The sequence below is a fragment of the Podarcis cretensis genome (genome assembly GCF_951804945.1).
Source record: "Podarcis cretensis genome assembly, chromosome: 16".
Lineage (NCBI taxonomy): Eukaryota > Metazoa > Chordata > Lepidosauria > Squamata > Lacertidae > Podarcis > Podarcis cretensis.
This window is the reverse complement of record NC_137186.1, coordinates 34,793,977-34,809,525: the sequence shown is the minus strand read 5'-3', so window position 1 is coordinate 34,809,525 and position 15,549 is coordinate 34,793,977. Positions and strand designations below refer to the sequence as shown.

Genomic DNA, 15,549 nt, shown 5'->3' with positions numbered 1-15,549 from the left:
GAGATCCTCCTGCCAAGTCTATTGTGGCTTGTAATGACAATAAAAATAATAACGATCAAGCAAAGTTCTGAAATAAACTTCAATGCATACAAAAGGAAGCTGCAATCGGGCTCATCTTGCATGTTTATATCTGACGCCTGGTGTTGCTCCTGCTTGAAAATGGAGCACGAAAGAAAACCAGCAATACTCAGAGGAATTCAATGGGACTTACTCACAGCTAAGTATTTACAGAATTGCTGCCCAAGGCTGGAAGGCAGGGATAGAAACCTGTGGCCTCCATATGTGGTAGAGTACCCCTCTTTTCACCCCTTCATGGATCACTGCCTTGCCATGGCGAAGGGGCTTGAATAACTCAAGAAGCTATGAACTATGCCGTGCAGGGCACCCAAGATGGACAGGTCATAGTGGAGAGTTTTGACCAAACGTGATCCACCTGGAGCAGGAACCAGCAAGCCACTCCAGTATCCCTGCCAAGAAAACTCCATGGCTGGAGGAGACTCTTGAGAGTCCCATGGATTGCAAGAAGATCAAACCTATCCATTCTGAAGGAAATCAGCCCTGAGTGCTCACTGGAAGGACAGATCGTGAAGCTGAGGCTCCAATACTGTGGCCACCTCATGAGAAGAGAAGACTCCCTGGAAAAGACCCTGATGTTGGGAAAGATGGAGGGCACAAGGAGAAGGGGACGACAGAGGACGAGATGGTTGGACAGTGTTCTCGAAGCTATGAAGATGAGTTTGACCAAACTGCAGGAGGCAGTGGAAGACAGGCGTGCTAGATAGATAGATAATACTTTATTCGGCTATAAGCCCACAAGGTAAAACAAATCAATAGATAAAAATAGCAGGCGTGCCTGGCGTGCTCTGGTCCATGGGGTCACGAAGAGTTGGACACGACTAAACGACTAAACAACAACAACACCCCTCTTTTCAACCCTGACAACTGGCCATGCTGGCAAGGATTTTGCCTCTCATCATTACCCCTGCTCCAAGCCAAGCCTAAATCATTTTTGCTAAATCATTTTGGGAGTCATGGTTATCCTGTTCATCTGATTTCAGTGGGACTTAAACACAGCATTCACTGGGCTGAGGCCTGTCATTCTGCAAGCTGGGGTTCTTGTTGCTGCTGCAGCAGTTGTGGATGATAACCTTCATTTGCAAAATGCCTTTCCTGGCAAGGTGTGTCTGTCTGCCTCATTATTGACTATTGACCATTATTGACATAATGACATAAAGAAGAAGAAGTTGTTGTTGTTCCTAGTCTTTGGCCAAGCAGGAATTGTGAGCTTCTGCTTTTCCCTCCTTGGCAGTGGGATATCCCATGAAAGGGATCAACAGGGAAGTGCTTCTCTCCATAGATCCACATGGGGGCTGGGGGCCAGTGGCAGAGCTTCAAGCTCTGGCTTGGGGGCAGAGAGCCGGGGAGGGCATGGCTGGCTCGCATCCCGGGGACGTGGCATGTGCCCTGGGGGCGTGGTGCGCCGCCTGTGGGGGTGTGGCGCCCAGCATAGGGGGAAGCCACGATAGCACCCCACCAAGATCGTGCCGCCGGGGGCGGTGTGCTCCCCCTACACCCCTGTTCCTTTGCCAGTGCTGAGGGCCATAGCACTCCCTAAATTGGCTACCCAATGCCAAGTCAAACTCACCTTGGCATTGTTGTTGTGGCCTATTTTTAACCCCCCAAAACATTGGATTTACCAATATGTCCTGATGAAGGTGGATTTGTGGTGCCCGGGTGTAATGGTATAGTGTGGTTACTCGTGCGTAAACTGCCTCCACTTCGATTAGAAGGTTTGCTCAAACATGTTCAGGGTTAGAGCTCGCCCTCCGTGACCTGTTAGTCACTTGCAGAATCTGCCAGTGGGCGTTTCTTGAATCTCTTCCAGCATAAAAGCTGCTTGATCCCAAGTCTCCGCCTATGTTCCCTGCGCGGAACGCGTCTGCTCAAGTAAGGGGATGGCAAGGGCGTGCCAGCGCTCTCTCCGCTGGTTTCGGTTGAAGGGTCTTGGAGCCCTGACACCGATTCCTCCATCTCCTCTCTATTGGTGTCACGCTGAATTCCTTCCCCCCGACTGGTTCCCTCTCCGGCATCGCTCTGGAGCCCTGCCTCCGCTTTTTGCTCTGATGTCAGTTCCCTGACACCGGGCATACAAGGAAGGGCTGCAGCTCAGTGGTGCAGCACCCACTTGGCATTCACAAGGTCCCATGTTCAATCTGGATCAAATTGCTCCCCCATCCCAAGAGGTGAAGGAAAACATGTCTGAGTCGGCATTGTCAAGGGTGAGGAGGAAGTCCGAAGTGTCTACCAGCCCAGCCATAATCAATCAAACAGAATCTATTTTGTTTATAATCACTCTTTCTCATCCAGCTAGTAGTGAGAGGAAGACAGATGCAGGGAGCGAGAGAATGAAAGAGAGAGGGGGAAAGGTGATTAATGTTGGCCAAACTGCTTTTGGATAATCTGATGGGCTGGCCGATGGGTGCAGAGCATTATCAAGAAGAGTATCAGCACGGGGACATCTAACGCTGGAACAATGAAATGGCTTTTGGTTTTGGCAGGGCTGGAGCTTTCCAAGTGCTACACTGCAAATGGATATTGTTGTACTGGGATGGGGGAGAGATTGTGAAGTCAATCTGGAGCAGTGAGAATGCTGCTGTCCAAGCTGGCAAAGACAAAAGTGGTGAGCTAGGGTTGCCCTTGTGCTATTGGTGACTTTGCATCTTCCCACAGTGGCAGGATAACCTCCAACATTTCTCCAATGAAAATATGAACACCCTAAGGAAAAGTGGGACATTCTGGGATCAAATCAGAAACCAAGACAGTTTCTATAAATCCAGGACTGTCCCTGGGAAATAGGGACACTTGGAGGGTCTGATAATGTCCTCAATGGGATAATATACTTGGTCTTTATTAGCTCTTGAGTGTGAAGAAACCAGCACACCTTGCTCTTGACAGACAGGGTGTGGGAATAGATGGATCATAGGTGTGATCTATTCTGACAGATCTTGTCTCCCTTAATGCCTTAATCTAATCTGACAATCCGGGAGGAGGGGGAAAATTGGCCTGCCATCTGTCTCTTTTGCTGCTCAAACACCGGTATGATTTTATTTCCCAGATGTCTTTACAGAGGAGGAGGGGAGAGAAGTAACTTCTGATTAGAATCAAAGTGACACAAATCCACACCCGCACCACTGAAGTCAAAAGGATGTCAAGAAAGTCGGCGAGACGTCAACAAAGACTTAATATGCACCAAAAAACAACAACAACTGAGTTTTCTCAGGCCATTGAAGCAGGGGGAGCTTGCGAGAGGTTGGGCAGAAAGATGCCGTGTTTCACTGCAAACTCATTTCGATAAATTAGAGAATGTCAAAACACACTTTGTGGAGATGGCGGAATACTTGCGCATGGCACCTTGATGGAGCATCACCTGCCTCGTTCTATGGTACATTAAGCAATCGGCGAGAAACGTATGGGTTGTTTTAACAGGCCACTACTGCTGGGATAAGGAGATAAAAATTCAAGGCAGAGGCGAGCCTGACTGGAGACAGGTGACTAATGGCTCCAGGAGGTGTTGATAATGGAATGCAACAGAGCAGTCCATCAATAGGCAGAGCAGGTGAGTGTGGAGGGAAGCAGCCCGATGGACAATTAGGCCTCTCCGTCTAGCCTCTGAGGCTGCTTTGGGTAAGCCATTTATGGTGTATGATATCAGGTGCAGGGCAGCTAAGGATGCAGCTAGGGTGAAAGGTGGACTGTGGAGCCGGCAAAGTCCCAGCACTTGGGAACTGCTGACTAACAGCTGATTATTGAGCCTTGCAAGTGCATGGCCTTGAATCAACCGATCATCAGAGTTTGCAAAACATGGTGCAGGCTATCAATGACTACTAGCTATGGTAGTCATGTTCTATCTTTCCTATCGAAGGCAGTATGCCCCTGAATGCAAGTTGCTAGGAATCACAGGTGGGGAGAGTTGCTGTTGCAGTCAGGTTGGCCATAGGCATTCAGTTAGCCACTATGAGAACAGGCCTAGATGGGCTGTTGGCTTGATTCAGCAGGCTTCTTTTGTGTTCTTCAAGTCTTACGCCACTGAGTGCCAAAGTCTGCCATCTCTGCGTGGCAGGGAGTGTGAAGAAGGAATCCAGCACATCATGAGGCTCTGCCTGCTTAGCTTCACTCCCAGATCCTATGGCTTTGTGAACTTCTGGCTTGACGTTTTGCAGTGAGGAATGAAAAGGGGATGGGGTTTTTTTGTGGGGGGAGTTACTACTTGGAGGCAAAAGCAGTGACAGCACCTTCTCGGCAGTGGCACCCTCCCATCAGATATCAAGGAGATAAAGAACTACACAACTTTTAGAAGACATCTGAAGGCAGCCCTGTATCAGGAAGTTTTTAATGTTTGGTGGTTTGTTATGTTTTTATATTTTGCTGGAAGCAGCCCTGAGTGGCTGGGAGAACCCAGTCAGATGGGTCGGGTATAAATAATAAAATGATTGTTTTTATTACCTCATTTGACTTCTTTTTTAAAAAAATTTTTTGCTGTTCCACAAGTGGCACAGTGGAGTCACTGCTCCCTGCCCCTGCCCACCCTGTGCTTTTCAGCATGTTGCTACCGCATGATGTAACCATGTTCCAAGGGCCATGCAATCACAGAATGGGAAGGTCTTAATGCTGGTGGTGGCCAAACCAAAAGAGGAAAAACAACACTAAACAGTATATATCCCTTGAAAATGTTGCTGACTTTCACCATCCACACACACACAAAAATCACTGTAATGCCTCCCTGTCGCTACTTCAATTCACAGTTTGTGAATATGGGGATTTCATCTCAGCCCAGCTTCACAAACTTTCATCAGCACCATCTGCCAATGTGCCTGGTGATGTACAGAACAAATGCAACCCTCCATCCCAAGAAGCCTGCAATGTAAAAGAGAAGGCAATGAAAGGAGGAGTGTGGATAATGGAGGTATAGGTAAAATGGAAAATAATACGTGGTTTGTGGCAACACAGAATCCCAACAGTAAAGAGGGGCCATTCAGAAGAGAAGGGGTGTGTGTGTGTGTGTGTGTGTGTGTGTGTGTAACAGAGAGAGAGAGAGAGGGAGAGAGAGAGAGGGAGAGAAACCAAAGATTAAGTTGGTGTAGTCTCTGCTTCCCTGGCCACTGGAATCAATAGCAAAACATTCCCAGTGCATAGATGTATCTCCACAGTGACAATGAAATAGTGGCTGCTCTTTGAAAGGGGAAGGAGAAAAGCTGGCCAGGTTTATCAAGGGACATTCAGATTTCCTGAGCAATTACCTGCCTGCATATTGAGGCTTCACAAAGAGCAGGAGGTCCCCGATAACAGACGTGCACTGCTTGAAGATAAATAAAATGAATGCTGTTGCGTCCCTCTGTTTCGCAGCGATAAGAGGAAAAGTAAGGCTAAAGCCCAATTTGCATCATTTATGAACCTTTGCTCAGGCATGGGGTTGCCTCTAATGGGGAAAGGAGGAGGGAACCATGTGTGTGAGAACACACACACACACACACACACACACACGGACAGAGGGAGGGTGGTATGAAACGTCTGCAGCTCCTGAATTTGCAAACTATGAGTTGGGTGGAGGGCCTTTGGAAGAAAAAAACAGCCATCAGGAGGGGAGGAGCTTCACCCATTTCCCTAGCCACTGCTTCTGGATCTCCTCCCCCAGGCTGCTTTACCCCTTGAGATGAACATATATACGTGCATAGCTGCATTTTGGTCCACATATTGCTTCAGGGAGTACAAATTAGGTCGATGCACAATAAAAAGCAAAAAACTGTATGGATTTCGTGTCCAGCCCTATTGACTTCCCAGCCAAGATGTGAGTGGGACAGAGTGGCCAGGAGAAAGATCCCAGAAGAAAGGTTGCTTTTTGTGGGGTATGTGAGGAAGATGCCATCAGTGGGGCTCCCTTTTGTGTGAGCCCACATACTCATCATTGGTGCTTATTTCCTGCCTTCCTTCCCCTGTCCCTAAGCCACACAGCTGCTCAAAAGAAGGCATGGCAGGAGGAGGAAGCAGCTCCAGTTCCTGAGTCTTCTCACTGCACGGAGAGGGCAAGTGATCAGGTGGTAGGAGTAGCGAATATGAGGGTGAAGGGTCATAGCTCAGTGGTAGATCATCTGTCTTCCATGCAGAAGGTCCCAGGTTCAATCCTTGGTACCTCCAGGTGGGATTGTGAATGTCCATGATCTGATACCCTGGAGAGCCACTGCCAGTCAGTGTAGATAACACTGAGCTAGCTGGACCACTGGCCTGAGTCAGTATGAGGCAGTTTCTTAACATCAGTGTGGGTGATATTGAACTATGTGAACCACTGGTCAGGCTTAGTCTAAGGCAGCTTTCTAGGTTCCTATGAGGATAACAACCAAGGGGCCCTAGTGATGGGCCTTCTGAAGGAGTGCATACCTCAATAGGAACCCAGTAATGCCTGCTGGACGTTTGGGTGCAAGTCAGCTTGGACAAGAGGGATTTTGCATGGGTTAGGGCAGATAGAATTAGGGGCATCCAGATTCCTAGACTATTCTTGTACCTGTGCTTTTAACCTCTTGAGCTGACCTCTGTACAGTGGTACCTCAGGTTACATACGCTTCAGGTTACATACACTTAAGGTTGCAGACTCCGCTAACCCAGAAATAGTGCTTCAGGTTAAGAACTTTGCTTCAGGATAAGAGCAGAAATCGTGCTCCGGCGGCGTGGCAGCAGCAGCAGGCCCCATTAGCTAAAGTAGTGCTTCAGGTTAAGAACAGTTTCAGGTTAAGAACGGATCTCCGGAACGAATTAAGTACTTAACCTGAGGTACCACTGTATCTGATATTAGACTGATATGGTTGCATTCTTTTACAGCTTCCTGCCCCTTTCACACTTTTCTCTTGGACCTTAATATGAGAGGTCAACTTGGAGCTAGTATGGCTGCCTTTGTTCTTCTCCAGATTGGCTAGTTAGGTTAGAAACTTTTCTATCCAACGTATGTATTCCCTACTATAAACTACTTCATTGTTTTCTTACTCTGCAAGCATATATCTGTGTGGGATTGCAACAAGTCTACTCTTTTGCTCAGTTGGTTAGAGTGTAGTGCTGATAACGCCAAGGTTGCAGGTTCGATCCCTTTAGGGATTGGATTAGATGATCCTCAGTGTCCCTTCTAACTCTACAATTCTATGATTCTACGATTCTTTAACCAAGTTTCACTAGCAAAAATGCCTCTCACTCTGCATATGAAAGGGTTCCAACCAGTAACTGGACCCAGTTATCCCAATAATGCCTAGACAGAATGCTGCACTGACACCAGCTCTGAAAGTTGCACAAGGACTCAGAACAGTGGTGTGTGGTTGATGCATCTGATGGGGTGGCTTAAATTCCTCAAGGCACACAATATCCCCTCTTATGGCATGCAGTGTTGTTTTTGTGGGGAGTGGTCACCAAGACCAGCCCTTGGGATTCAGGAACTTTCAGCAGTAAAGTAGCAATGGTATGAAATTGCAGAAAGTCACCTGATGGGTGCAGACTCGTCCCCCTTGTCCAGCCAGTCTTGCGGTGGGATTATGTACATACACCAGAGTCCCCAGTTGTAGCCATGAGCTGCATTGGCGTATTGCTGCACTTCAAACGTGTTGTACTTTATGTTGTCGATAGCTGGAAGGATGATCCGTTTCCTGTCTTCTTTGATGCGGGTAAGTGCCGGCTCCACCCTGTAAACAAACAATATTTGTTCCTGTTTTTCTTTGTCTTTTTAAGAAGAGTATTTTGTTGAGAATAAATAGAACCGAAATTAATGCTCCCAATTCACCCCCATATGGAATATTGATGGCCACCAACTTGGAAGGCTTTACAAGAGGATTAGACAAAAAGGTTGCAAAAAGGTTATCAGTGGCTTTGTTCTTCCTCTACTTTTGGAGACACTATGCCGCAAAACACCTATTGCTGGGAATCACAAGTGGGGAGAGGGAGGCTGTGCTCAGAGCTTACTAGCTGGCTTCCCCTGGGCATCTGGTTGGCTGCTGTGGAACAGGACACTGGAGTAGATTATGCTTACCTTATCCAGCAGCCTCTTCTTATGTTCTCTTGAAGTCAACTATTATTTCTTTAAAAAATAAACGAACAAATCAATCTTGAATATATCCATGAACAGGGCTGTTGGACATGAGCAGGGAACCTGTAGATATTCAGATGTCCATAGAATCAATTGTAGAATTGGAAGGGACCTTGAGGATCATGTTGGACAGCAACTCATAAGAACATAGGAAGAACCTTCTATGATCAGGCCAATGACCCATCTAGTCCAGTATCCTGTACTCAGTGGCCAACCCGATGACTGTGGGAAATTCACAAGCAGAATATGAGTGCAAGAGCAGGCTACCCTCCTGTGGTTTCCAGCAACTGGGATTCAGAAGCACTACTGCCACCAACTCCCATCAGTCCCAAGCCTCATGGCCAGTGGTCAGATGATGGAGCTCAGCCACGCTGGAAGGACTACAGGTCCACCACCCCTGCTTTAGGACTTTGTAAGAATCTCAACCCATCCCACCACTGAGATTTGAAACAGCACCCCTGAACCCTTTCATTCATTTGCAGCGAGGTGCTGCATGGCCAACAAAACCTATAGGGTGTATGGGGAGGGGACGTAGGCTATGCATCCCATCATATCAAGAGCCAGTAGCCATCTAGATGTAGCTGGACTACAACTTCCAGCATTCCTGACCATTACGCTGGCTGGGGCCAACATCATCTGGAGGACCACAGGTTTCCCTTTCGTGCTCCAAGCCATGCTTGGATTGGGTAGATCATACAGGTGGGCAAGGCAGCTTCCTATATGATATGTAGAAGAGTCTCTGGTTCCTGGTGTATCAAGTCATTAGCTTAAGGAATGCACCTGTACTTATCCTCCAGCATTTCGCAGAAGAAAACAGGATACATTCACCTTGCACCACTCCTGCCCTTGTAGGGAAGATCACTATCTGACCCTTCAGAACATAATGCATTGCTGAAGGCTCTGCTCTTGCCTGTCACTTGCTATCTTCACATACTCTGCGAATGCCTGCCCTCCCCTGGTTTGGAAAGCCAACATGGTGTTTATTCTTTTGGTTAAAGAATTTAGCAGGGAAAACTGCTACAACAAATTGTCTAAGAAGACATAACCAACAACAGCAAATATACCAATATGTCCGATGAGTGAAATGGCAAGTGGTGCACTGCACACCAATTTAGTGTTTACATCAAGGATGGGGCAGTTCTAGCCTATGGGTCAAAAATGGCCTCCCATGCCTCCCCATTTTGCCTGCAAGAACAAAACCATGCTCACCTGTCCCACGCCTCATGTGATATGTGATGTTAGGTGTGGGACACATATATTCATGGTGGCAGAAAGCAGGGTTGACCTCCTCGTGCATCAGTTAACGCATGGTGGTGGGGACAGGCTGGTACACTCAAACGCTGCAGGAAGTAGGGCTGAACCCCCATTCATGAGCTAATATGCAGAAGGTTCAGTCCTACTTGGTTCAGGCATGCAAACCAGTCCCCATTCCCGAGCCTTGCAGGAAGCAAGATTGAACCTCAGTTCCTCAGCAGATGAGCAGGGAATTCAATCCTTCTTGATTTGGGCACATCAGCCAGCTCCTGCTCCCGCACCCTGAAAAAGCAGGATTGAACCCTTGTGTATCACCCGATATGCAGTTTGTTGAATATTGATCAGGTAATGTCTCTCCTCACCACCACCAAGGGTCAACTTCATCGGGTGTTATAAAGGCAAGATGAACCCACCCAACCACCACCACTCAGAGATGTAACTTCCAGAGGACTGGGGATGCAGTTAAATGTTGCTGGATGGCAACTCTTAAAGAGAGGCAGTGTGGAATAATGGTTAGAGTGTTGGGCTAGGACCAAGCAGACCAGATGTATCTCTGAATGTCAGTAGCTGGGAAACAGCATCAGGAATGGATTGTTGTCCCTCTATCCTTCTTGTGGGCCTCCCAGATGCCACTAAGGGAAACATGATGCTGGACTAGATAGGTTTTTGGTGTGAACCAGCAGGGTCCTTCTTACATTCTTATCCAGGTTCAAATCCCATTCATCCATGAAACTCACTGGACAATCTGAGGCTGGTCACAATTGCTTAGCCTAACTTACTTTACAAGGATGGGGGGGGGGGGAGGACCATGTATGAACATCTTGGAGGAAGTGTGGAAGATAATGGATGACAATTCTAGCAGCTTGTACTAACCATGTTTGAACAAGGCATGCCCAAAAGGCAAAAGCAAAAAGATAGGAAAGCAATCTACCAGAGTCCAGTAATAGCAAAGAGGAATTGTCCCTAACAAATAGGAGCAGTCAGAGCACAAACATCTGCAGGAGCACATGCAACATATTGTTCAAATCAAACACTCAAGGGCCAAACTGCTCCACCCCCACCATGGTATAGATAAGAGACATCTGTTCAATGCTCTCTCTTCTCTTCTCTCTTCTCTTCTCTTCTCTTCTCTCTCCGTAGTGCATTAGTCAAAAGGTGCCAGTTTGTGGAATCTTAATCTTACCCACATGGCCTAGAGAAGGAGACCTTCTTTTTAAACAACAACAACAACCAGCTTGTGCTATTTAGACAAGATTAAATTTATGAGAAAGCTGGTTGTTGGAGGATGACAGGGGATTCCAAGGAGAAGAGCTGGATATTCTCCAAGAAATCAAAACACAATTCAGCTAAGAGGCGCAATTTCTCCCTACTTCTCAAGCAGAAATGGCTTGTTGTGCTGCAGGCATCTATGGAAATGTGGAGAGGTAAAAACTCTCTCTCTCTCTCTCTCTCTCTCTCTCTCTCTCTCTCTCTCTCACACACACACACACACACAAGCACACTTACATGGCAATGCCACAACTGTCATTTCTCCTGGTTCCATCAGCAGGTTTTCGTGTCTCCATTAGTCAAGTAAGTGGGAATAATCCATGCAGACCTAAATAACAATTGCTGTCTGCAACACACACACACACACACACACACACACACACACACACACGTTGCTTTCTTTCGGCCTGCTATGTCAAGCATCTGAATACCAAGCAACAGATGTAGGCGTCGTTAGTGACACAGTGTTAATTTGTTTACCTGGCAGAGAAGGAGTTGGCTGCTGTGATTCATTTGTTATTGAAGGGTGAAGTAGGGGGGTCACCTTGGGGTATTTCATTGCCAAGTGACAACCACCTCAGGGAACAGCCCTCAGGGGGCTGTCACTGAAAGAAGAGGGGGTCTTTGTATTGTCATTGTAGCAATACAGATCAGAGAGTCTTGAAGGTAAATAGCATTGCATGCAATAAGTCATTGTGACAAGTGTCTTCTCTAGTGCGGACAACCCATTTAGGAGGGATGGCTACATCACAGATCGTAATACTGTGGGATAGAGGATAAATTGGTTCAGTTCACATTTTAAAGCCAACTGATCTACTTAGACGGTCCTGAACTCAAATGCAGACAAGAACGCAGCTACCAACTGGCTGATGCGCTTCTCTCTGAGTTTTGTGATGCGGTCATGGTTTTGGAAAGCATACCCAAAAATTCATATTTAACAAGAAAAATGCATATTTTATGGGGAAATGCATTTGAGAAGGACACAGAATGCATATTTTAGGGAGAGAATATGTACATAACATGTGGTTCTTTTCAGTTAGCAAAAAATAATGATGGAATGGACCTACAATTAACCGTATGTGAAACTGATATGGAATGGAAAAGGGTTCATCAGTACATCCCAATAGCACTTTGTTGTTGTTGTTTTTAAAAAATCCCCTGCTAGATATGAATACACATGGATGGTCAGGAACATAGGAAGCTTCCATATATCAAGCCAGATCATTGGTCCACTGAGCTCAGTGTTGTTTACACTGGCTGGCAGTGACTACCCAGGGTTTCAGACAAAGGACATTTCAAGGGCTACCTGGAGATGCCAGGATTTGAACCTGGGACCTCCTGCATGAGCTGCTGCTCTACAGCTCAGACAAAGGCAGCCAGAACATCTCCCTTTGGCCTGTCCCTCACCTCTGTGATAAGAGGGCAGTCTAGACAATCATGGCAGAGACCTCTTGTGACAGTGCACACAGCCCAATGCCACTCATAGTAACTTCCTCCTGCCTATTTCTTCTGTTGTAAACTGCCCTGTGATCTTTGGGCAAAGGCTGTTTTATCAATTTAATAAGCAACAACAATAGTATTAGGGTGAGAGCTCCCGATATATGAACAGACTGCAAAATTATGAATGGATGGAAAGCCTAGCTTACTCTCACAGTGTTGGGGATTCTTTGCTTGTCGGGCATTTGTGTCCTCTTTTGTAAAAATTTGATTAACATAAAGCAATACCCAGCGTGGAGCTCACTTGGGTACCATGAGAAATTAATGCAACACCCTTTCCTCAAAAGCAGTTGCGCCATGATGCCTGTTTCAAAAAGGAGATGCCTAAAATCTTTTATCAAAGGATCCCTTGCAGAGGCCTGGTGGAGCTGTCATGTTGGATACTGCCAAACCACCCCCATTTCCTTATTACAGCTGACTATGACTCTCTAAGGCCGCTAGTTTGTCCTCCTCCTGCACATACTTTCCATAGCTCCATAGCAACTCCATAAATCATCTTGCTTGAGTTATGCAGCTTCCTGTACAAGAGAGATCAGATTTCCTTATGGGAGAACAATGACGATATCAGTAGGGCTGTTTGTGCTTTAGTAGTCCTTCTGAAGTGGGTAGTGGAGGCGGCTGGCGATGATCAGGGAATCATGCCCACTTCCAAATAAAGTCTTAACAATGTGGTGTGAGTGTCCTCCCAACACTGTCCCCAGATAGCTATGGAATTCAGCAATGAGAGGATGACATAAGGGTTAGGGTGCTGGACTAGGACCTGGGAGATTAGTGTTTATGTCCCCACTCAGCCATGGGGCTTGATGGGTGAACTTGGGCCAGTCTCCAAGTCCCACTTTGACTAGGTGAATTGCAAGCAATAGCACCAAACTAGCTGTGATTATTAATTTCAATTGGACTAACAATAGATGCAACCCACCGTCCCTCAGTCTAACCTACCTCTCAGCATAAGGATGGGAGAACTCTGAATGTCAGCTTGAGCTTCATAGAGGAGCAGTGGGATATAAGGCATTTCTTACATTCATATACTATCTTTTCCACCAAGGAGCTGAAGGTGGTGTATCCCCATTTTATCTTCACAACAACCCTGTGAGATAAGTTAGGCTGAGAAGCAGTGACTGGTCAAAGGTCACCCATTAAGCTTCATGGCTTAGTGGGTGTTCAAACCCTGGTCTCCCAGGTCCTACTCTGACACTCTAACAATTACACCGCACTGGTTCTAAGTAGTAATGTAACAATAAATATGTAAACTACAACAACCAAGGAGGTTGTCAAGCAAGGAAATGAAAGCAGAGGTGAGGGAGTTCTGAGGACCAGACAAGCTTGGAAGACACCATTCAGTCTCCAGGTGTGAGGTTCCCCACCCCTCCATTAGAACATCAATTATCGCACTGGACACCAAGTACTTCTGGTTTCAAACTAAAGAGCTAAACCGTTCCCAATGATGAGCTATGTTTGAAAACTTCCATTTCCACTTTCTCGGAAGCCTGAACTGTGAAATTTCACAGATACAGAAATGGCAAGCGAAGATTCCCCCGGGTTTGTGAAAGAATGAGATCATGTCACCACTTTTATTTTCCATCTGGAAAGAATACTAAAATGGAAACACACGGGAAACGATGACACAATCAAAGCCTTTGAGGAGAGGAGCAGCACCTGTGCCATGCCAAAGTCAGCTGTTCTGCCATGACCCCACAGGGTACAAATATACATGGAAGATACTTTTATAAGAAAGAAATATCAGAGGTCTTCCAGAGAATTCCAGAGAAACCATTGGAGAATTTATCCCCACTCCCTGGGAAATTTGGTTTCCCTGCGTGTGAATAAAGTGGAGAATTTAAAGAGGCCGCATGTAACGTGATCTCCAGCTGATGCTCAAAGCACTAGAAATCTCTGACTTGAGGCCAATTCCAATGTTCTCTCCATGTGGAGAAGAAGTAAGGAGGGGTCTCCAGCAGCAATTTACCCTGAAGCTAAGTTCCTTGACAGCATAGGAAGCAGATTTCCGTATTCTTATCCTGCTGGGTGAAGCAGGGGAGTGGTCCAATCAAGCCCTATGAAGCCCTATGAAGAACTATTATATAGGACACTGGACCAGTAGAGGAGCTGTCCAACAGCTTCAGCAACATGAAGTCCAAGCTCCAAGTGCTGAAGCAGTCAAGGGGGAAGGTAAACCTAGGAGCTGGTCAATGGAGCTGATCCATCAGCAGCTTCCAGGAAACAAAGAAAGCTTTATGTCATGAATGGAGAACCTTTTACCTGTTTAACTCCAGCTCCCATCAGTCCCAGCCAGCATGGCCAGTCCTTAGGGTTGACAGGAATTATAGTCCAATTATAGGGTTGACAGGAATTATAGTCCAATGACATCCGTAGGCAAAAAGTTAATGTAATTAGCTGGGTTCTCTCATTCTTCCTGGCACATTAGTGGGAACCAAATCTCATGGTGATTGGTAGGAGTCCAGAGTTCAGTTGGGACAATTATTGTTAGAAAATGCCCTGGGGTGCCCCTGCAAGCCCCCGAAACTCCAAGCATCTTCTGATGAGCATAACTCCGGAGAAGCATTCCCCCTTGTCTCCAGGGTGTTCCATTCCCAAGCTTCCTTGGAAAATGCAACTATTTTGCAGGCTATTTGACCTCTCAGGGTGATTGTGAGAATGAAATAGGAGAGAATCATATATTCCACATTGAGCTACATAGAAAAGTTGGATATAAATGCAGGTAATAATCAGTAATATCATGGTCTCGGGGTTCCTGTCAAAGTGTCCTGTCTCCTCCTCATCCTGGTCCATGCTCAGACTCACAGCAGAATCACATCTAATTCTTTATCACATCAGGACCAAGGAGCAAGCTAGAACTTGGGACAAAACCATTACTGAGAGTGCAGGAACACAACAGAGCCTGAGAAATCCTTTTGCAAGGCTCAAATTGACCAGGAAGCATTATGATACTCCTTTCTGTGACGAAGGATCCAATGGCCAGCCTGTGTGGGTGGAGACAATCAGTCCAGGACCTGAAGGCAGTCAACTAGGGAATCTGCCACCTGCAATTCAGAGCTTCACCACATGGGGCACCCACACAAAGGCTGAGCTGCTCTTGACATCAGAGGGCCATGCAGAGGTAGTGAGGGCTGGCTGATCACGAGAAAACTTGTGGCAGGTAGCATTTAATTAAACAATAGAAACAAAACTTTGGGCCAAAAGCCAGCATTTCCTTGACAATTATTGATTTGTGACAAATCCCAGGTATCTCTGGACTGTTGGGACATATGTCTTTGGTCTGACCCAGAACAACATCTCTTATGCTCTGAATATTTTCAATCTCATTTCCCTCATTGAGTAACTTAAGTAGGGGAATTGCTCAGGCTAAGAGAGACACCATTAAGCCTCATTCTCCTACATTCCATTATTAGCCT

At 46.4% G+C, this 15,549-nt stretch overlaps 1 protein-coding gene across 2 annotated transcripts in view; it reads right to left on the bottom strand.

The window, feature by feature from the left end:
* Positions 1 to 15,549, bottom strand: part of GALNT9 (polypeptide N-acetylgalactosaminyltransferase 9) — a 198,831-nt gene that overhangs the window by 102,016 nt on the left and 81,266 nt on the right. For both annotated transcript variants that reach the window (XM_079956769.1, XM_079956770.1), the window contains one exon: positions 7,518 to 7,715. In XM_079956769.1, the coding sequence (XP_079812895.1) occupies positions 7,518 to 7,715 (198 nt within the window). The remainder of the gene's footprint in view (positions 1 to 7,517; positions 7,716 to 15,549) is intronic.